At 48.8% G+C, this 20,396-nt stretch overlaps 8 protein-coding genes across 8 annotated transcripts; 5 read left to right on the top strand and 3 right to left on the bottom strand.

Moving 5' to 3' along the window:
* Window positions 1-1,255: 1,255 nt before the first annotated feature.
* Window positions 1,256-4,942, top strand: BP5553_07165 (putative DNA repair and recombination protein RAD26; the record flags this gene model as incomplete). Its single annotated transcript, XM_032015788.1, has 1 exon — window positions 1,256-4,942. The coding sequence occupies one exon, from the start codon at window positions 1,256-1,258 to the stop codon at window positions 4,940-4,942; it is 3,687 nt and encodes a 1,228-aa protein (XP_031868057.1).
* Window positions 4,943-5,869: 927 nt separating this feature from the next.
* On the top strand, window positions 5,870-6,852 carry BP5553_07164 (uncharacterized protein; the record flags this gene model as incomplete). The annotated part of the gene is made up of 2 exons (XM_032015787.1): window positions 5,870-6,103; window positions 6,160-6,852. 2 exons carry the CDS (start codon window positions 5,870-5,872, stop codon window positions 6,850-6,852), a joined length of 927 nt encoding a protein of 308 aa, XP_031868056.1.
* Window positions 6,853-7,357: 505 nt separating this feature from the next.
* Window positions 7,358-8,899, bottom strand: BP5553_07163 (Uncharacterized protein; the record flags this gene model as incomplete). Its single annotated transcript, XM_032015786.1, has 5 exons — window positions 7,358-7,524; window positions 7,603-7,768; window positions 7,836-8,116; window positions 8,207-8,526; window positions 8,592-8,899. 5 exons carry the CDS (start codon window positions 8,897-8,899, stop codon window positions 7,358-7,360), a joined length of 1,242 nt encoding a protein of 413 aa, XP_031868055.1.
* A 2,215-nt stretch (window positions 8,900-11,114) lies between these two features.
* On the top strand, window positions 11,115-12,380 carry BP5553_07162 (uncharacterized protein; the record flags this gene model as incomplete). The annotated part of the gene is made up of 2 exons (XM_032015785.1): window positions 11,115-11,640; window positions 11,695-12,380. The coding sequence occupies 2 exons, from the start codon at window positions 11,115-11,117 to the stop codon at window positions 12,378-12,380; spliced, it is 1,212 nt and encodes a 403-aa protein (XP_031868054.1).
* A 1,066-nt stretch (window positions 12,381-13,446) lies between these two features.
* BP5553_07161 (uncharacterized protein) lies at window positions 13,447-14,205 on the top strand (the record flags this gene model as incomplete). The annotated part of the gene is made up of 3 exons (XM_032015784.1): window positions 13,447-13,527; window positions 13,712-14,060; window positions 14,153-14,205. 3 exons carry the CDS (start codon window positions 13,447-13,449, stop codon window positions 14,203-14,205), a joined length of 483 nt encoding a protein of 160 aa, XP_031868053.1.
* An 807-nt stretch (window positions 14,206-15,012) lies between these two features.
* On the bottom strand, window positions 15,013-15,486 carry BP5553_07160 (uncharacterized protein; the record flags this gene model as incomplete). The annotated part of the gene is made up of 1 exon (XM_032015783.1): window positions 15,013-15,486. The coding sequence occupies one exon, from the start codon at window positions 15,484-15,486 to the stop codon at window positions 15,013-15,015; it is 474 nt and encodes a 157-aa protein (XP_031868052.1).
* Window positions 15,487-16,342: 856 nt separating this feature from the next.
* On the bottom strand, window positions 16,343-18,430 carry BP5553_07159 (Ribosome biogenesis GTPase; the record flags this gene model as incomplete). Its single annotated transcript, XM_032015782.1, has 4 exons — window positions 16,343-17,274; window positions 17,326-18,187; window positions 18,239-18,335; window positions 18,387-18,430. The coding sequence occupies 4 exons, from the start codon at window positions 18,428-18,430 to the stop codon at window positions 16,343-16,345; spliced, it is 1,935 nt and encodes a 644-aa protein (XP_031868051.1).
* Window positions 18,431-18,771: 341 nt separating this feature from the next.
* On the top strand, window positions 18,772-19,983 carry BP5553_07158 (Uncharacterized protein; the record flags this gene model as incomplete). Its single annotated transcript, XM_032015781.1, has 1 exon — window positions 18,772-19,983. One exon carries the CDS (start codon window positions 18,772-18,774, stop codon window positions 19,981-19,983), a length of 1,212 nt encoding a protein of 403 aa, XP_031868050.1.
* Window positions 19,984-20,396: the final 413 nt, after the last annotated feature.

Raw genomic sequence — 20,396 nt, 5'->3', positions numbered from 1 at the left:
ATTCAATGGTCAAGGATTCGAGCAACCAGCACAGCAAGCAGCAAAACATAAATGGTATAAAGATGAAGTAGAGGTTGTGGAAGGGTGAAGGTTCTCGAACGTACTGCTGATTGTTGATTGCGAGGTTGAGTACTGTACCTACGCGCAACTACTGAGGCTCTTTGGCGGTGTGCTTCCTTTCTGTTAGGCCCTCCGTTCGTCCTGATGCCTTATACCGAATCCAAGTCCAAATATAATAACAACAAACGAGTGCATGCTGGGTGACAATTCCACCAGTCTCACTGACAGCCTGGAGGTTTCCAGCTCATCATCACAGCGCCGACCTGACAAGCAAGCATATCGGGGACTCTCAAACCTCAGGCCAGGCCTAAAATCCCCAGAATTTGCTCGAGGCGACCAATAATGGGTACTCTGTACGGAGACATAGGCGATTAAGCTTGGAGGTTCTAAGGTTTGAGTTGTCTTTGGTCAGTTTTATAATGATTATGCAGAACTTGGATAGAAGAGCTCCACTGGAACGGGTGCTCCGGCACCGAAAGGAAGACGAGACACTGATCCCACGGAGGCTGGTCGAATCCGGAGCCACATCAAGGAAGTTCTAGAGATTCTAGTCGGGGTTCTCCAAGACTATATAGACATTCGATGTGGATTGCCTTTAATGTGCCCTTTCTAGACCGGCGCATCTTGTACCAGTAGACAGCGTGGAAGGAAAATGGATAACTTTTATACTCAAGAAATTACCCAATTAGGCAATTTATGAAATATGCATTCCTGATTGGCCAGACTTAGTAAAGCTGCAGCAGATTCTTCCGACAGCCAATGACAGCCCGGGAGACGTCTACGCCCTGCGGGCTACAGGGATGCGGTTCGCCGTCAGCGTCACAGATCGCGACAGACTGAAGCCTTGAACTTGACTCGACTTGGACTTCAACTTGACCTTGAACGTGAGCTTGGAGGATCTCGAGGGGACTGTCAAAATCAGAACACCAGATAGTTTTCGCCGCGCCCTTCGGTGTTATTCTCACATTGCCTTCTGCCCTTAGCGGCGGTGTGTGGGATCAAAATCAAAATGCGACAGACCTCTTCTCAAATTCGGGGCTGCTAAAAGTAAAGAGTAGCCATCCAGGCCACTTTTTCCTCCTCATCACTTTCGCTGCCACCAGACAAAGTCATTCTTTCTTAGAGATAGGATTCCTCGCCAAATCATTATACGAATTCGGCCTTCCGAAGGGATCCGCGAAAGCTATACGTCGACATGGAGCGTGAGGACGAACCTGTAGCTGTACTCGACCCCGAGTGTCGCCCCTCGTCCGCCCATGAGGACGACCCCGACCTCAAACTAAAAATGGAGGGAACGGATACCATAGCAGAAGTTCCTGCAGCTGTCGCAGAAAATGCAAATGCAAGTCTTGCAAACGATGCCGTCGTCGCAGATCATTTGGCGACTGATGAGGCGAGTGCTCTCCAAGGCTTGACGGAGAACGTCCGGGATCAAGATGACCTAGAACGAGACATTACAAACCAAGCCAACTTGGCGATGATTGAGCAGGAGGACGAGCGGGATCAGAAACGAATCGACAAGGTTAATAACAATATCGACAAGCTGGACGGAAAGTTGCGGATCCAAAAGCGACGCCTACAAACACTAGAGAACAACCCTCTCATGCATCGAAGATGCCTAGAGGAAATCGATCGCATTGAGGCGGAAATCAAGGGTTTCAAGAAAGATATAACCGACATACAAAAGCGTATCGATGAGAGACACCAATATGGCGACGCTAGAGATAGTCAAGCGGATGCTGCTGGTGGCAACCAAAGAATGCCAAATGAAACCCAAAGAGATTTCCTCATTCGGACCGGAAAGATCACACCCTTTGCTCGCATTCCTACGAGAATTTCGGAAGCTTTGCCTGGCAATCTTACTGATGTGTTGATAGATGCCGAGGAAGAGGTAGAAGAAGAGGAGCAATTAGTAGCTGAAGGGCGGGAAGCCGAGCCCAGATCCCATCAAAACCTGCGATTGCCTGGTTTTGCCGATGTTCCTGAGAGCGGTACCAGCACTCCTGAAAGCGAGTTCTCTCTTCGCCCTCGGAAAAAGAGGAGATTAGGAGATAGGTCTCTGGAATCCCCACCACAGACTCGTGGAACTTTATCCGACGAGGAGGCTGCCGATAGCTTCGCCCCTGGAATCTCGGATGATGATATCGATGATTTCATTGAAGAGGATGAGGATGACAGTGCCATGACCTCAGGTATTTCGAGGAAGAGAGCTCGTGCCAAGGCTGGCGATGAGCAGAAAGTAGACATTTCTGGCATCGATGATGGAAATGAGCAAATGTATCAGGCAAGGCTAAAGAGGTGGGTTGAGAAGAGAAGCATGGCACGGCGGCGCAGATTACAGCAAAATGAAGCTACCGAAGAAGAAATTGCTGCTGAGAATGCAGATGAAGAAGAGTGGTTCAAACCATGCCCGGACGCGCCAGACCATCATTTTGATAATGGCATCACGCTCCCTGGAGACATCTATCCGGCCTTATTCGACTACCAAAAAACCGGTGTTCAATGGCTTGGAGAACTATATACTCAAGAGGTCGGTGGTATCATTGGTGATGAGATGGGGCTCGGGAAGACAATCCAAATCATATCATTCCTAGCCGGCCTACATTACAGCAAGAAATTGACAAAGCCTATCATCGTTGTTGCTCCAGCCACCGTGCTTCGACAATGGGTTAATGAATTCCATCGATGGTGGCCACCTCTACGAGTGTCAATTCTCCACAGCTCCGGCAGTGGTATGTTGAATGTTGGGAGTGAAGGCCGAATTGAAGAAATCGAGGAGCTGTACGGCCACACGCAGAGAAAACCACCCAAGTCATCAAAAGCCGCAAGGAAGGTTGTGGATCGGGTCGTGCAACATGGCCATGTCCTCGTCACCACTTACGCTGGTCTGCAGACTTATTCTGATGAACTTATTCCTGTAGACTGGGGATACGCTGTGCTCGACGAAGGCCATAAGATCCGAAACCCAAACACTGCCATCACCATCCATTGCAAGGAGCTGAGAACTGCGAATCGAGTGATCCTCTCTGGCACCCCCATGCAGAATAATCTCATTGAACTCTGGTCACTTTTCGACTTTGTTTTCCCTATGCGGCTTGGCACCTTGGTCAATTTCCGACAAGCATTTGAAGTGCCTATCCGACTGGGAGGCTATGCCAATGCTACTAATTTGCAAGTGTTAACTGCTACCAAGTGTGCAGAGACACTTAAAAATACTATTAGTCCGTATCTCCTGCAACGACTAAAGGTCGACGTTGCTTCGGATCTTCCTAAAAAGAGCGAGCAGGTGCTATTCTGTAAGCTCACGAAGCCTCAACGGGATGCTTACGAGATGTTTCTTTCGTCTGATGAAATGACTTCCATCTTGAACCATAAACGGCAGTCGCTGTACGGGATCGATATCTTGCGTAAGATCTGCAATCACCCAGATCTTCTCGACCCCCGGCTGAGAGGCAAACCTGGCTATAAATGGGGAAATCCAAATAAGTCAGGGAAAATGCAGGTCGTGAAGGCTCTCTTGGAAACATGGAAGCGTTTCGGCCACAAAACATTGCTATTCAGCCAAGGAGTCCTGATGCTTAATATCATCGAAGAGTTCATCCGCAGCCAGGATGGTTTCAACTATCTGCGTATGGATGGTAGCACCAACATCAAGGAGAGGCAAACTCTTGTGGACCGCTTCAACAACGACCCGGATCTGCATGTCTTCTTGCTTACCACAAAGGTGGGCGGTCTTGGTGTCAACCTCACTGGCGCCAGTCGTGTTATAATATTTGATCCAGATTGGAATCCGTCAACAGATATTCAGGCCCGGGAACGCGCCTGGCGATTAGGGCAGAAAAAAGAGGTTACCATCTACCGGTTGATGACGGCTGGTACAATCGAGGAGAAGATATACCATCGACAGATCTTCAAGCAATTTCTGACAAACAAAATCATGAAAGACCCGAAGCAACGCCAGACATTCCAAATGAAGGACCTATACGACCTATTTACTCTCGGCAGTGCAGAAGATGGTTATACAGAGACAGGCGAAATGTTCAAAGGTACTGAAGTTAACTTCAACAATGTACCGGAGCGCGCAGCACTGGAAGATTCTCCTGGCTCTGAAAACGCACATGCATCGTCCGCGACACCGAACGGAGTGGCTTCCGAAGCGGCTGCCGAGTTGAATGTGAAAGCAGAACCAATGCAGGGTGATGCTGAAAATGAAATCCGAAACCTCAACGGTGTCTCTAGCCTTGAGGCGTTCCGGGGTGATCCATCCGAAGAAAAGCCATCATCTGACGAAGCCAGACTGATGGAAGGAATCTTTGCACGCTCAGGCGTCCACAGTGCTCTCGAACATGACCAGATCATCAATGGCAAACGGAAAGTAGCTGCTGATCGCGGCATGATAGAGCGCGAGGCGAAGAAAGTAGCCGCGGAAGCAGCAACCGAACTTCGCAAAGCTGGAGAAGCCGCACGAAATGTTGAGCCAGGCACGGTGACTTGGACAGGAGAATTCGGCTCCGCAGGAAGACCAGTAAATATCCGCAGAGGCGCAGGACCCAGCTCAGCTGGTATTCTTGCATCGCTTGCTAATCGACAGGGTCTTTCGAGTCCCCATCCCGCAAGTTCAAGCAGTTCTCGCTCTGGAACTCCAGGTGCCGCCGACAGAGTACCCAGAGGAAAGGATTTCATGAAGCTCATCCGAGATTTCATCAGGAGACAGGGTGGCTCCGTACCTAGCCAGGCACTCGTCAACCATTTTGATCGCATGTGCAAGACGCCTGTGCAGACCCAGGAATTCAAACATATGCTTGGCGAGATTGCTAAGTTGGAGAAGGGTGGAAATAGTAGAATGAGGGGTAAATGGGTTTTGAAGGATGAATTCAAGTGAATGTTTTACTTCCGAAATCATATGGCGCTTTTGGGCGGTGGGAAAGCCATCACGACCTGCATATTATACCTTTAACTAGCGATGGTGTTCCGGATCAAGCATCAGATAAGGCGTTTTAAAGTCGGCGCTCGAAAGATAAATACATAATCAAAGAGCGATATTCCAAAGACTGGTGTTTTGTTTCAATCTTTCTTCTTAATGTCCCTAGATGACGTTCGTGGTATAGGTTGTGATCGGCCGCCTAATGACTGGCGCTTGCACTGACTCCCCCTTCACAACCTCCGGGTAACTAAATAAGTCGCTACAGTTTCTATCAAAGTAGGGTTATTCGGACAGAGTAAGATGGATGTAGATAATGAGGAAGAGAGTGGAGAGCTAACTACTCGTGCAGGTGGGAGGAGTGAGTCTATATAGGCTGGCTCTGGGGATGTTTTCTATGCCTGATTTCTCAAGTTGCTTCCTACCTCTGGTTGCCTGTCAGGTGACGGCACTTCATGTGACTGATCGTTGCTTTGATGGTTTTCTGTAATACCCGGTAGGATACTTTGCAGTTATATTCCTCTAGTACCTAGGTACCTGGGTTCCTATGTCGCCAACATGGTTTAGGGTTGGGTGAGTCAGGCATGTCGCTCCCATCCCCCATCTCCTATATAGCCCACCCCCGATATGATACTGATGTGCCGTGTTTTCACAACTTCATATTTGTCTTGTTTCCCAGGGGACGGCATATTTGAATAAACTTTCTTCCACGCACTCTGGCTAATGCCATAATTGACAACCCTGACAAGCTTCCCTTGAGCCGCCTCCTTGCTTCCTTCTTTCTTCCTCGTCCATCCCTCTAAGGACTGTATAAGTGCCTGATGAGCTTCGGACACACGGCGTTTAGCCCACTCCGAGCCTTGCAGCGATTTCGTGTTCTTCGTCAAGATGGGTAATGTAAACGCTCTCAAACCAACGCGAAGAGGCCGGCGAAAGGCGAAACGGAAAGGGAAGAAAGTCAAATATGACTTTGCGCCTTCGGTAAAGATACCTCGGTCTCCAACTTTTGTGGTGGTAGTTGGGCTAACCGCTAGTCTCAAGGATATGAGGGGTGACGATATAGGAAACTTGATCGAGTCAACAGCAGCGGGAGACTCCGACAGCCTGCGAGAGGGTATCCATGTAGGCAACCTCACGTTTATAAATAGTATTGTACTGATTTGAAGTCATTTCCGCAGTCACTGGCCTGGGCCCTTGCTATTGCAGAACAGCCAAATTGCCCGTTGCTCAAGCTCCCACCTGAAATCCGCCAACAGATCTGGCAGTATGTCATTTTCGGATTTGATAGGTCCGATCGCCCTATCATTTACGTAGAGAGGCACGGCGTCAGGTTCATTGATGGATACCTGTCCCCCATCATCTCAATCTGTGCTAAACTGTCACGCGTCTGCCGCCGAATGTACGTTGATATTGTTGGATCCGCGCTCCTCTATAAGCGTGCAGTCTTCAGTATTCCTGGCCCCGCCACTGTGGCTAGTTACCTTGCTGTAATTATTCCTGAACGCAGAGATGCAATTAACAGCCTACGAATTCGCATTCCTTTGCGCACATACGGTAAGGTTATTCCTGACAACGTCTTGACGACTCTAGCTGCGCTAAAGAGCCTGCGGGCTCTCGAGGTTATCATCGTGGTGTATTGTAGCGAAAGCTACAATCGCAATCCGGATGTTACAGAAGCTGCGTTTCGAAAGTTGAGTAATATCCACTGGGAGCTCTTAAAAGGATGCCTTAGGGAGTTTAAGCTAGAATTTCAATGGGCGGTGGTGAACTTCCAGTGGCCAGCCCGGTCCTTCCCACTTTACACGACGTTAATGGACAATGCGAGATTGAGACGCTTGTCTGCTAAGGCTAGGGAGCTGTTGGAATGCTAGTATTGTGTCAGGGCAGCTACAGCTGTATTATATCCCTCTGTCTTTGCCTTCAAACTGGGCGCTAATATAATACAAAGGGTTGATAGTGTTTTTAATTATTTTAACTGTCGCTGTTTCCTTTGGACCAAGTGCTTCAATAATTTTCACCACGATATCCTCTAAAGTCGTTCTCTCCCTGCCATCAAATAGCCATGGCCCCTCGTTTTATGGAATATGTGATGGCCACTGGCAAACAGGTCCCGATCTACGTGGCCCAGGAGGTCCAACACGCAGGTTACAAGCGCGTGATTGCCACTTGCTGAGCATCAGGAATGGCCCGTACCAAATATCGTTTTGTGCGAAGATATTTATAGATATCCCTGGTCCACGCGACCCTCCTGCTACATGGACCGGGCATGCAGACTACTCTAGAATAGACAAATGACATCTTTCTGAGCCCCTTTCTAACAATGGAAACTCAACGTTGAGGGAAACTGCTCCTGGCACGTCAAGATGTCTCTCTCAGTCAAGGATGGTAGTAAGTCTGCCCGGCGGTGAGGCGCTCCTCCGGAAGCCAGCAGAGCAAAGACCGGACGAAGTCGAGGAACCGATCTCTATCGTCTCCTGTCAGAGTGTTGGCAAGAGACTCCAATGTCTTCCCCGTAGGTAAGGGAGCGGGACCCTTCCATTTGCCTATATCAAGCAAGTTAGTTAGGGCGGGTGGACAGACTATTGTGGGGCGATTTTAGGGCCTGCTTCTGTGGCACCTACCGTCTTCATCCCAGTATTTGCTTGTTTCCTTGCTCCTGTTTAGAAATTCGGACGGTGGCGGACCAAGGAGGGCGGTCATCGTTGCAAGATGGAAGGCGTTATTCTGCTCCTCAGATTCGTGGTCGTAGACGCGGAAGAGACTTTCACGTTCGAGAAGGTCCCAGGCCTAGCGTAAGAGAGGAGTTGGCCTTAGAAAACAGAGAAATGAGAAAGAAAGGGGGAAGATTTCATACTAAGAGCCCTACGCTCCAGATATCCACACTATTTCCCCATTTCATATTAAGAATAACCTCTGGTGCTCGATACGGCACTGGCATGGCGTTCCCGCTGTGCTCGCTGCCGATGCGTGCCTGTCCTAAGTCGCAGATAGTGAGCAAGCCGGCACCTCCGAGCATATACCGAGAGACGTAGGTAAAAGTGTCGCCGACCTGCTTCCTTGCTGATGGCTGGCGGATCTCGTCGTCTTCGACCTCGGAGAGAACCGAATCGTTTGTAATAGCAATTAGCAGATTGTCTGAGTGGATGTCTTATTGTTTGCTAGTTAGATAGAAATATTCTGCCGGCACTACTAGGAGGACATAGACCTAGGTAGGTATGTACTTACCGGTATGGATTACGTCCGACTCATGGAGGAAGTCCAGCCCACTTAGTACTTGGTCGAGAGACTTTACGACGATAGTCTGCGGGAAGAGATTATCCTTCTGTATTTCCTGCAGAGTTCTAAGACTCATGCCCAGAGGTATCATGACAAAAACGTTGTGTTTACCATTAGGTCCCTTTAGCTTGAATGAATCTTCGAGTTGTCGGATGTGTGCCTTGCCCAAGTGCTCCGTACTAACGCCGGGCAAGTACCCAAAGACCTCGAGCTCCTGATTATGTTTTAGGGTATTAACATGCACCTTTAGCACCCAGTATTTCTGCTCTCTTAGTCGATATCAAAGATATTCAGCAAATGCGACGATCGGAATTGGAAGGAAATGAAAGCATACCTAAGATCACGGCACAACCACACGGTCGAGTTTGTACCGTAGCCTAGCTTAGCAACTACCTGGTAGCAATCCTTAATGACCTCGCCGATCCGCATGGGATAATAGTTGTCACGATTGTAGAAGGGCAGTTGCTCCTCCTCCACCTTTTCAGATGGGTTGATGGCCTCGAACCCGCTCGGGAACTTGCGTGGCTGGAGCAGGGTGCTGTAATGTGCTTGTGAGGCCACGGCAAACCGCGACATTAGAGCAGATGGATAGAGATATGGTCGCGGTGATGGAGACCGATGAAAGAGCCGCCTCGCAAACATGTTTAATGGACCCTTGGTATAATACTTTTGTGTCAACCAGGTGCTTGTCAGAGAACCGCCGCGTCCATGTATCAACCCCCAATCATATTGTACAGTACACGCTCTCATGACCCGGATTGGCGTTGCCCAGCACTCATGAGGCTGCTATCTAGCATCTACCAATTATCATAGTCTTTAAAGGAGTAATGACTTCTTGTTGTGTTCACGATATGGGCGACTGCGGGAGGTTTCATATCGTTTTGGACTGCCTCTGTACGAGTACGAAGTCAGAGCCAGCCAATCGAGTTGTAGTTCTGCTGGCCGTTCACCTCCGACGATTAGAAGCGGCGACCCTTTTTGCGCCTGGGCGATCACCAACCCCTTTTAAATACCATCCACTCCGTCGCCATTTTATATCACCATTCACCTGTTAAGAATCACCGCCGCGAAGGAAGCTGCAGAAATATATATCACAATGCCAGTGACTGACGCTCACGGGCCCCAACCCTCTTTGTGGCAGAACATAGATCACTCGACTCTTCCAGAGTTCCTAAAGGACATACCTCCTCGTCCTGACCTGTTGCAATACCCGACATTTCCAGATGACAAACTAGCATCCTTTAGGGGGCATGGTACTATTAAAGCTAGGCAAGTAACGCGCATTCTCGAGGATGCCAGAATTCCCTGCTGCGTCTGCGGGGTTGGCGCACTGGTGTATTACGGTGCTGGGCGAGTAAGACGTGTAAGTCTTGCCAACGTTGCCCAAAAATGGCACTTCTTGAATTTGCGTGCTGTCTGTCTTTGTATTTGCCAGCATTGGGAAATTTGCGTACCCTCTGAGCTGAAGGAGAGTGCTGAGGCAGTGTTGAAGTCGGACAAGTATATAGATGTGTACATTTCTCTACCCCTTGGCCATATATGAAGTCGGGGTCTCTTAGTCATACTTATTCCCGTTTCAAGTCCACTAGAGTTTCTTTCTACTTTGTCTTGGTTCCGTCGAAGGACATTCATCTTCCCTGCGAATCCCAAAGCTTTCAGCGAAGTCATCACGATCTACCTTACCCTAGGTTGGATGTATTGATTCAAAGTTTCCTTGAAGCCAACGACCACGTGTCTTTGGCCGATGTTGTTGACGGTAGCGACGTGTCCGAAGCATGGGGCGTCAAAAACCTCGACCTGGAAGGCCAAGTGGACCTGGGGTGGGCGGAATGGAAGAACAGGCTCATACTTGAACACGCCAGTAGAACATTTGTCTTAGGCTTGGTTCCAACAAAACTTGTTGAGAAACGTGAGCTATGGCAGTTGATGGTCAGGAATAAAGGGGGCAGGCGAGGGTGGACTCAGCCCACGGAGTTGTTCGCCACGCGCTTTCGACTACACGGCGACTCTCCTCCATGGCTGGAGAAGAGAGATTGTTGCTAGAATGATACTATCTAAGGACGATTTGTCAAATGGCAAACACGGACTCATCGCAACTACTTACTCGGAAATATGGATAGTGACGACGCAAGTCGTTGGAAAGAGAAGGATGGCCCGGGGAAGCGCAAGCATAGTAGCCCCCAATATCCGGCAAATGTTATTTAATCCCATCACAGGAACTAGCTAATAGATTCAAAAAGCAAAACTGGGACGTGAAAAGGACGAGAGTGCTGAAATCCCGAATGGAATGCCCCAAACCACATTATATTCATGTAAGTTCAACTATCGCCTATAACAGCCAATCTCACACCGGAATGTCGACATGAGTGCTTTCCATTTCCAATCTTTGGACTTGAGCATTCGCTGCTCTAGGTGTTGTACTTTGGCAGTATTTTTTGGCTTCTGGCCAATCATAAAACTTCACTTAACACCCCTACCAGCAAACTTAAGGCATGTACATGTACCTCCGTATAGGAATGAGTTGCTCTAAGCAAGAGATTCGTAGCACAGAGTATGCATGGCAAAACTTTGCAAGGGGCCTAATCGTGGCATCCTTCGCTCGCTGGTCCTACCACCTAGGAGGGATTAACCGCCAGCCCTACTGAATTGAATGCTCAGCGCTTATGGTATTACCCCGATTCACTCGACTAAATCAGGCAGTCGTAGTAACCAACTTCTGCCATACGCCTCTTTATCAGTCCCGTTTGCACAAGCCCTCTCCCTACCTTATAAATACAGACAAGGCAATGGCATTTGAAGCAGAGGCCATCGCCCTAAGCTCGACAAACAGTCAGCAAAGGGCGCAGTCGCTACTCCAATGGCATCCACAACCTTCTCTAACACTTGCAACGGCGATGACTTCGGCACCTTCGTCGAATCTGATGATGAATGCGAGGTAGAGTCAGATGCCGAACCTCGTGAGCGATACGAGGAAGGCATGTATTGCCCGCTTTGCATAGGGGCATTACTCGTCAACCGGTACCGTATCGAGCACAAACTCGGCTGGGGAGGCTTCTCCACCGTATGGCTGGCTCACGACACCCGAGAAAACAAGGCCGTGGCCCTCAAGGTGACGGTCTCCGGGCAGCGGAGAGAATACGAGCGTGCTATGCAGGACAAAATTATACAGGTCGTACCAGATACATATAACCTCGTTACATATCAAGCCGTTTTCTCCCTTCCTGGCCGTGGAGCCAATCGCCATACCGTATTTGTATTTCCGGTGCGAGGCCCGAATCTTGACACCGCCTGCTGTAGACTCCCGCCGAAATTTCGAGTCCCCGCAGCAAAACACTTGCTTTTAGGTCTCAAAAGTCTACACGACGCGGGCATTGTCCATCGAGGTAAGTTCAATTCGAAACAGTCCCTTAATATATACGAGCTTAGCAATCCTCTAGACCTCAATACTGGAGCAGTACTATGGCGTATTGATCCTATTGACCATTGGACAACCGCGGAAAAATATCAGCGCCTTGGCCGGCCACGAAAGGTGCCCCTGAGAGAGGAAGAGGGGGCGCCGGGAGAGCTGGTAGAATCAATCCAGTTTCCCCAGGATATGCTTAGACATCCTGTATGCCTAGGCGACTTTGGCCTTTCAATTAGATCAGGAACTTTGGTGGAAAACACAGCCCAGTTACCGCCACTATTCTGTGCTCCAGAGAGGCTCCACGGTATGAACCCAAGCCCTGCAGGCGACATGTGGAGCTATACATGCATTTTTGCGAAGCTCTACCTAGGCGTCGAAGTCATCTGGGGCAGCGGCCCTTCCCTGGTTTCCCGGATAGTCAGTATGTCGGGACCCCTTCCAGAGCACTGGAAAGGCTTTTTCGGCGATGGAACCACGACTAAGGACTGGTGGTATGATCAAAGTGGCCAGATGCCACGGTCTGAGGTCTTGGGTGGGTATGAAACGCTTGAAGACAAAATTGACCGCCTTCGGCCTGATATTTGTCGAGATGAGCGAGAGCATGCTCTGTCGATCATGTACAGGGGATTTTCTTGCGCACCAGAGCATCGAATTACTGCTACTCAGCTACTCGAGGATCCTTCATTCATTGCTCTTATGTCTTATTACACACCTTAGACTCTGTAATAAAGGTATGTTCTGGCTGATCGAAGAAACGCCGCACAGCGATGTAGTTAGCTTCTGCCTTGGTTCACCAAGAATGGCGTGGCAGCCGTCGTGGTCTGCGGGAGGGTGAGAAGACGGCGAGAGGATGGTGCTCTCGTCTCTAGCAAATAATTTAACATCGTGTCTCGGTATAGATATGGGAAACCATCGCAACCAGAACTGTAGTCGACGCTAGCATATTCAAGATTCTGGAAAACACCGCTTTTCCTCAAAGTTTGGACCCAATTACGGAAACGAAAGCAGGGGCGGATTCGGTCCTTATTTGGTTAGTCCCGCAAATAGAGGTGCGGTATGTGTGGATGAGACTAAAGCCTTCAAGGTAGAGTTCTAAGATATCTTGAATCTTTCGGCGTGATCGAAGGAAATGGCAAAAAATGGGTGCACGGCCAACACCGTGATAATAAATGCCACTGAAATAATCTGCTAGCGAATAAACAGACCAATCTTTCTACTGCCATACAATTATTACTCATTTACGACAGTTTTCTTTCCTGCTCCCTCTTTTTTGATTATCTTCCATTATATATGCTCTGTCTCGCAATGTTTCTTTTCATTGCTCTTAGTGCTTTATACTCCTACTTTCAAGTGACGAAGGGCTAACATAGATGTTACAATTCCGTCCTCATATACGGAAGCGTTCTACCTATTATTTAAGCAGCCATTATCGTGAACAAAGGCTCTAAGGAAATCTTTGAATTTAATTGACTAAGAAATACGTGTAGCGTCAAAACGTTTTCCAGGGTTTACTTTTTCTATAAGTGCAACTAACTCCTCGTACTAAGTACCAAAACATCATATTTCCACACTGTCAGAGATTCACTGTCTTCCTCTTTGGACTTAGCTCCTACATATTGTATTTAGTTCTCAAATCCCTGGAGAGCTTACCTCTCCAGAGCACTCAATACAAGCTCTCCCCATACCTTGACTTCCAACACACACTTATGCTCTGGATTGAGGAAACAATATCAAGCACTTGCGCCACTTCATAGGGCCTCATCGCATCTCCCTACTCGGAAATATGGACGGTGACAACGCAAGCCGACAGAAAGACGAGAAAGATGGACCGGGGAAGCGCAAGTACAGCGGCTCTCAGTATCCGGTAAATATTATTTAACCCTATTATAGGAACGACTTGGGGCTAATAGATTTAAAAAGCAAATCCAGGAAGTCAAAAGAACGAGAGTGACATACGTAAGGGAATGCTCCGAAGACCCGCACTATATCCATGTGAGCTCAACTATCACCTATAACAGTTTGTTTATTTCACTAATACGGTTCTATAGACCAAGGATTGGGCCAGCTCCATTGCCGAACAGCCCCTATGCCCCTTGTTCAAGCTACCAACTGAGCTTCGTATTATGGTTTGGCAGTATGCCCTCGGGCTAGACCATTCTCACCCCATTATCCTTTCCCCAGATTTCAGCGGACCACTCGCCATGCGCCGCCAGGGTTTCCTGCGCTTTTACCAGAACGTGTTCACCAATGTTTCAACGTCGTCACCCGCTGTCATCCCGGTCTACCTCCAGTTGCGTCGTCTCTCCCGCCAAGCATACGTCGATATTGTCATGTCTGGGCTGCTTTACAAGAACGCCATTTTCCTATTCCAGGATACGCTATCCGACTACTTGCCATGTTATTTCAATGCACTTAATCATGTAAGCAAAATCCTTTATACACACCATAAAACTTGACGTCTTTCCCGAACTGCGCAACCACCGGTATAGATTTGACTGGAGGCAAACCCCCCACGACGCTTGGGCTATTATTTCTGGCTTAAAGGGGGTTCGCAACTTGGAGCTTACAATTTGCCTTGAAAAGGAGAAAGATAACCGAAGGGTTCTCATTAATGGGGCTTGGAAATTCAGAGCAGGCAAGAGAACGCTGGATTGTTGTAAATTGCTGAATTGGAGCAGTTTGCATGGGGCATTCACAAAGTTTGAGTTGAAGTTTCGGGCAAGTAAATGGGGGCGTTGGGAGCTGAGGCCTGCGGAATTGCATGTGGACGACCCGAGCTTGTTGCAACTAGCGACTTACATTAAGAGTGAGATGGATCGGGGGGCTAGAGATGCGTTGATTGGATGCTAGGCATAGGAGAAGATAGGCAGCAAGGAAGGGTGACATATACACGGAAAGGACAACAGAGAAGAAATTGATAGACTGAGACCGACTTTATTCAACATAGCACAAGCAGTCTGAAATATCTACTACACTGTCTCTTAGTTTTTTTTGGTGGTCTATTCAAGAATGGAGATAGAACCACCTATTACACAAATATGGATGCCTAGGAAGTAGTGAGACGGGGCATTTGTGATGTTGTATTTCAATGATACTATCTTCATAATATCAACTATGTCTCTAATGCGCCGAAAACGTGGCCATACCTGGAGTGATTCATTTCGCTCCTCAATAATAAATTTCTATGCAATAGCTTCCAAGGCTTTGCGTATGGTTGTCCAAACACAATCAAGACTGCCTCTTTCTTCCACCACCTTGGTTGTAATATAAATACCAAGATTACCGTCCCCCTTCTGCCTTCACTATCCCAGCGCCCCGGCGCCAGAATCCAGCTGCCTTACCCCTCGATCTACTTATCACACTGGAAATTGCAAGCATAAGTCGTTGCCCCAGCCCCCTCCCAAGTTCCCACCGGCTTCACGAAGCACGGGTTCCCCGGTGAGAACGTATCCCATTGCTGGTTTCCCCAAACAAAGCTCAACTTCCCGGGGTCCTGTGGGGAATTATTCACCGGGTTGGCGACATTTGTGATATGAAGCGTGTTGGAGCCCACTTGCCATGGAACAAGTTCACCACCCTCCCAGCCTGAGTCCACGGATTCCTGGTTCCAGAAATTGGCATTGGGGACTTGTCCGTCTGGAGTGAGACCCGCGGAATAGTAGGCCGTGTCGAATGATCCGCTGTACCATCTTTGGATGAAGACGGAACATGGGTGGAGGGGTGCGCGGCCTGTGATGGAGGATGTAGGATGGGCGAGGATGGATGGGGAGATGAGGAGGGTGGCGGCGAGGAGGAGGGGAAGTGAGGTAAGTGATGTATGCATTGTGCGTAGAGTATAGACTTGACTATGAGGAAGAGGAAGGCAGGTGGTGTAGAAGACAATGACGGTTTGCTTGCTTGCTTTGGATCTTCGATAGTGGGTCAAAAAGTAACTTACTCCGAGGCAACTAGCTCTACTTATAGGAAGTACTCATGAAATCCAACAAAGTCATTTGTTATAAACGTCGTTGGTCTTCAGACCCCGCGTTCTTCCTGTGCAGGTAAGGCTGTGTATTGTGTAATACTCAGGTCGCCCTGCCAAGCAGCCACTTTACGGAGTACATGCTGCCGGATACTCATATCCAATGGGCATCCATGTGATGTGACGAACAAGAGGCAGGAAAGGCCTGGCCACCAAGTAGGAATCCTGTATCAGATCACCACATTGTGAAGATCCATTAGACTGGAGACGAACATCACGTATATACAACTGTAGCCGTTGAGGTGGGGTGGTCGAAGGAGGCGTAGGAGATTCGTTGACGTCGCAAAGGATCCAATTATATTGCTGACTGGTGCCAAGTGATGGGTGTACTCCGTAGTTGGGGGCCATAAGGGGCGATAAGGGGCCGAAAGGGGGCCGGATCTCGCAAGCGCAACGAAACACCAAACACATCACATCACATCCTGGGACCAATGAACGTACCGGTAAGCACAGTCTCACAACGACATGACAATGTGTCAACCAATAAAAAGCCCCCTGCATGTGAATCAGATTCATTTTCTGCACACACTTGAAAATCGCAGCCTGATTTGCAACCAAAAAACGCCCTACGATGCCGGTCATCAATGCAAATCCATCACAAGATGCAGGTTCCTTAGAGCGTAGCCGCCGTCGGCAACCAATATCAGAACCCAACGACCTAATCGGCAAAATAATCTGCTCTTCGTTTCCCGTTGCCTTTCGTTCCGCTCTTGAAATGCTTCTTACTCGTTAACATCTTCAGGTCCTTCGGATCCATGTCTTTCTCCAACGCCAACATGGTCTTCTGCTTTCGGCCTGACAATTGTTTTCCACTTGCAGTACCTTGCTCGGTGTACTTGTGACTGAAAGGCATTTTGAGATGTCCCGCGTCACCCTTACCTGGACCAAAGAATGCCCCATCTAACTTTCTAGATTTCGGGCCGTCATACACGGAGGTCATGTCCGATCCGGCGTGTGAGGTACTATCAGAAAAGGAGTCGTGAGCAGCTAGCGCAAGCCGTCTCTTTTCAGGAAGGTGGCTCTCGTCGTAGAGTTCGCTGTTGAATTCCGTGGGATCAATGTCACCTGGCGGTGGTTGACAGAAGAGAAGCTTGCCACTAACGTAGTCTTTCAGGACATATCTTGCTGCCCGAGACTCGTCAGGTTGCCCTTGGCCGGTTCTCGTGAAGCCCCTAGCTTTCGCATAAGCAGCCAATATTTCCTCGGCGGTTGGAATACCAAGACCACCCTCTTCTAGAGGTCTGGTGTGGATCTTTATCCCGTACAAAGCCTCTATGAATTCCTGGGGTATCCGGCTTGCGACAAGCCCTGCTGGCCCGGTAAATTCTCTAAGTTGATCAATTGGGAGAATACCGTTGCAGACAAGATCGGCTTTGGTAGTTGCGAAATTTGGGAATACAAGTCCCGGGCAATCACATAACAGGACCTTATCGCTAAGGTGGATGGTCTGGAAGTGCTTTGTTTTACCAGGAGTTGATGATACTGAGACCTTTTTCGCGCCGATTAATGCATTGATAGTGGATGATTTCCCGACGTTGGGATATCCGACTAAGCCGATTTGCGTTTTCCTGGGATGTTCCGAACTGGAATCTGGGGAAAATATAAGCCCTGCGCAGAAATGATGGGGTTAATTGACATTACCTTCATTGTCCGGGGCGTGGAGTAAGAAGAGAGCCTCAAGTTCGTCGACAGTCAATATCCGAGTTCGTTCATCTTCTACGTCTTCGTCATCATGTTCGTCTTCAGTAGAGTCCTCGTGCTGCACATCAACCTTTTCCATCCGTTCTGCAAGTTTTGAACCTGAAGACTCTCCGGACACCTCGTCCTCTTCATCCTCCTCCGACTCGTCGTGGCGAGCTTCGTTTAATTCTTTTGCGAGAGACGCAGAGAAGAATTTGTACGCAATACCTGCTTCTTCGAAATAACTTGCCCAAGCTTGGCGTTGTTCCAAGGTCAACATATCCGACTTGTTCACTAACAAGAGATTCTCTTTCCTAGAATCGACGTCCTTCACATACTTCTCCAAGTCCTCTGAGCGAAACAGCAACGGGTTCCGGGCGTCGACAATTTGAACTATCAGGTCGGATCTCTCAATAACTCTCCACAACTGTCTCCAAACCTCTAGATTGCGCTCGAAGGGCGTCATGAGCAAATCGTTGTTCTCTTGCAACTCGGCTAGACCTCTTCTCCATTCCAATAAACTGTCTCGCTCCATGCGGTCGAGTTGTTCAGCTGTGGTCTTCTCATCCCAATGCGGCCTTCTTGGTACTGTTAGCCGGTCCCTGTGTGCCTTCTGCTTTCCGACTGCTGCTCGTTCCTCCGCAGCCGACAGTAGATACGGGTTCTTTTGATCTGTGTGGATGATCTTAACATTATTCATCTTCTCCGCTGTAAAATCGGTGCCTGCCAACTCCGCCGTGGACAAGAATTCGTCGAGAGCCGCCTGCTCGGTAACTGATCGCATCTTCACCCAGCTGGCCTCCCTCCGATCGTTGGTAACATACTATCTCGATTAGCATTCGAGCGAGATAAATCGGAGTGTCGCATAACATACGGTTTCTCCAGTAGCATGATTGATTCTGTGAATTCCTGCCGAAGTGACCTTCTTACGATCCGAGCCTTTGCCTCTCCCAAAGCGATCGTTCATCAAACTGCAACTCGTCAGAATGGCGAAAGATTGATTCTACGCAACGGAGCCATACCTATTTCCCAACCCCACGGCATTTTTCGACTTTGCGAGAACCATTTTTGTTGGAATGAGCGTTTCTGCTCGTATCTGCAGTGGTGTTTTAAAAAATATCCCCAGCGGAGGTAATTTTCGGCCGCCCGCGAAGTTGTAGTATATATTGTGCGTGAGAGTGTGTAGTGTGTAGTGTTTGCGGGTTGATAGCGGTTTTGTAAAGCGGGATGTTGCTTATCGATCATGCTTGAGAGGCGAATTCTCGGTGACGAGATTTTGTACAGCGTTTGTGCTTGGCGCATCCGGCGTACCCCGCCAAACTTTTTGGGACGGAACGCACTTTTTCACATCTTCTGAGCGACTTCATAATAACCACCCTTTCGCCGACCAGGATATTAATCGCAAATATGGCTCGCAACAAGTGGATCGACAAGAAGACGGCGACTCATTTTACGCTGGTACATCGGCCTCAAAATGATCCCTTGATCCACGATGCCTCTGCGTCGTCCATGGTCCTCAATCCCACAGCGCTACCAAATTCCAATAAGGTCAAAAAGCTAGACGACCTTGCCTCCGAACTTGGCGATGATGTAGAGAAGATTAGAGATAACGAGGGTGAAGCAGCCAGCTATGGCGTATACTACGATGACACTGAGTACGATTACATGCAGCATATGCGCGAGTTGGGCAGCGGAGCCGGAGAGGCACATTTCATCGAAGCTCCTGCACCAAGAAACAAAGGCAAGGGGAAACAATCCCTAGAAGATGCGCTGAGGGATGCAAGCCTCGAGGATAAAGCAGCGGCGTTGTTGGACGAGGATATTTTGCCGTCAAAGAACCTACGAAAAGCGACTTATCAAGCCCAGCAAGATATCCCCGATGCGCTGGCTGGCTTCCAGCCAGACATGGACCCAAGATTAAGGGAAGTCCTGGAAGCCTTAGAGGACGAGGCGTATGTAGATGAGGATGAGGACGTCTTCGGGGAGTTGGCAAAGGACGGGGAAGAGATCGAGGAGCATGAATTCGAAGAAGGTGCTTGGGATGATGAAGATGGAGGGTGGGAGTCGGATGACACTGCAAAGCCTGCCAAAGAATACAAAGATGCGCCCATTCCATCCGAACAAATATCGAGCGACGAGCGGGAGGACCATGGGGACGGTGACTGGATGGCAGATTTCAGCAAATTCAAGAAGGATCAAAAGTCCAGGACAGCAGCCGCGCCTTCACCATCCGACATGCAATCCTCGATTATGACCACCACAACAAATGGTGGCAGGCGGAAGAAGAGGAAGGGCGCCCTGACAAACCCATCTACATACTCGATGACATCCTCGTCGATGTTTCGAACCGAAGGCTTATCCACGCTGGACGCAAGGTTTGAAGTGATAGAAGAGAAGTATAACGAGGATATGGATGACATGGCTTCTGTATCTGCCGCTTCGTCAATGTCCAGTGTTCAAGGTCCAGTCCGAGGAGATTTTGATAGCATCATGGACGATTTCCTGGGTGACTATACTATGAGCGGCAAGAAGCATGTCAAGAAGGGGAAGTATCAGAGCGGGATGGAGCAACTTGATGAGGTTCGCAAAGGCCTAGGCCCAGCAAGAGTTCGGACGTAGCAGATAAATATGAAATGTAGCACTGTTTGGGCGTTTTGGCGGTCTGGGTGGCATTGGCGTATGCGGAGTCATTGTAGATAGATACCTTCGGGTTCGGAATAGCCGCTAGATATACTGGAGTATGAAAACAATATTTCCTAGTTATTCCACCCTTATTTAGTGCTCTTCCAGTTGCAAAGTGACGAGGTTGGATGAGATTAGAAGCGCATTTCGATATTGATTTATTTGGCGGCAAGGCGGCTTCCGAGGGCAGAATACCAAGGTGCCGCTAAAACGGGATTAGCGTCATCTGTTGAAGCTATGCGAATGCGCCAGACAAGAACAATAACAAAGGATAAAGATGCACAATAGCAGCGGCTTCCTATTGACAGCGAGACACTTCGATATGTTTATAGCTTCTCCTCTTCTCGTCG

This window comes from Venustampulla echinocandica (genome assembly GCF_003357145.1).
Source record: "Venustampulla echinocandica strain BP 5553 chromosome Unknown scaffold_5, whole genome shotgun sequence".
Classification (NCBI taxonomy): Eukaryota; Fungi; Ascomycota; class Leotiomycetes; order Helotiales; family Pleuroascaceae; genus Venustampulla; species Venustampulla echinocandica.
Note: the sequence above shows the minus strand (reverse complement) of the source record. Positions and strands in the feature narration are given on the sequence as shown.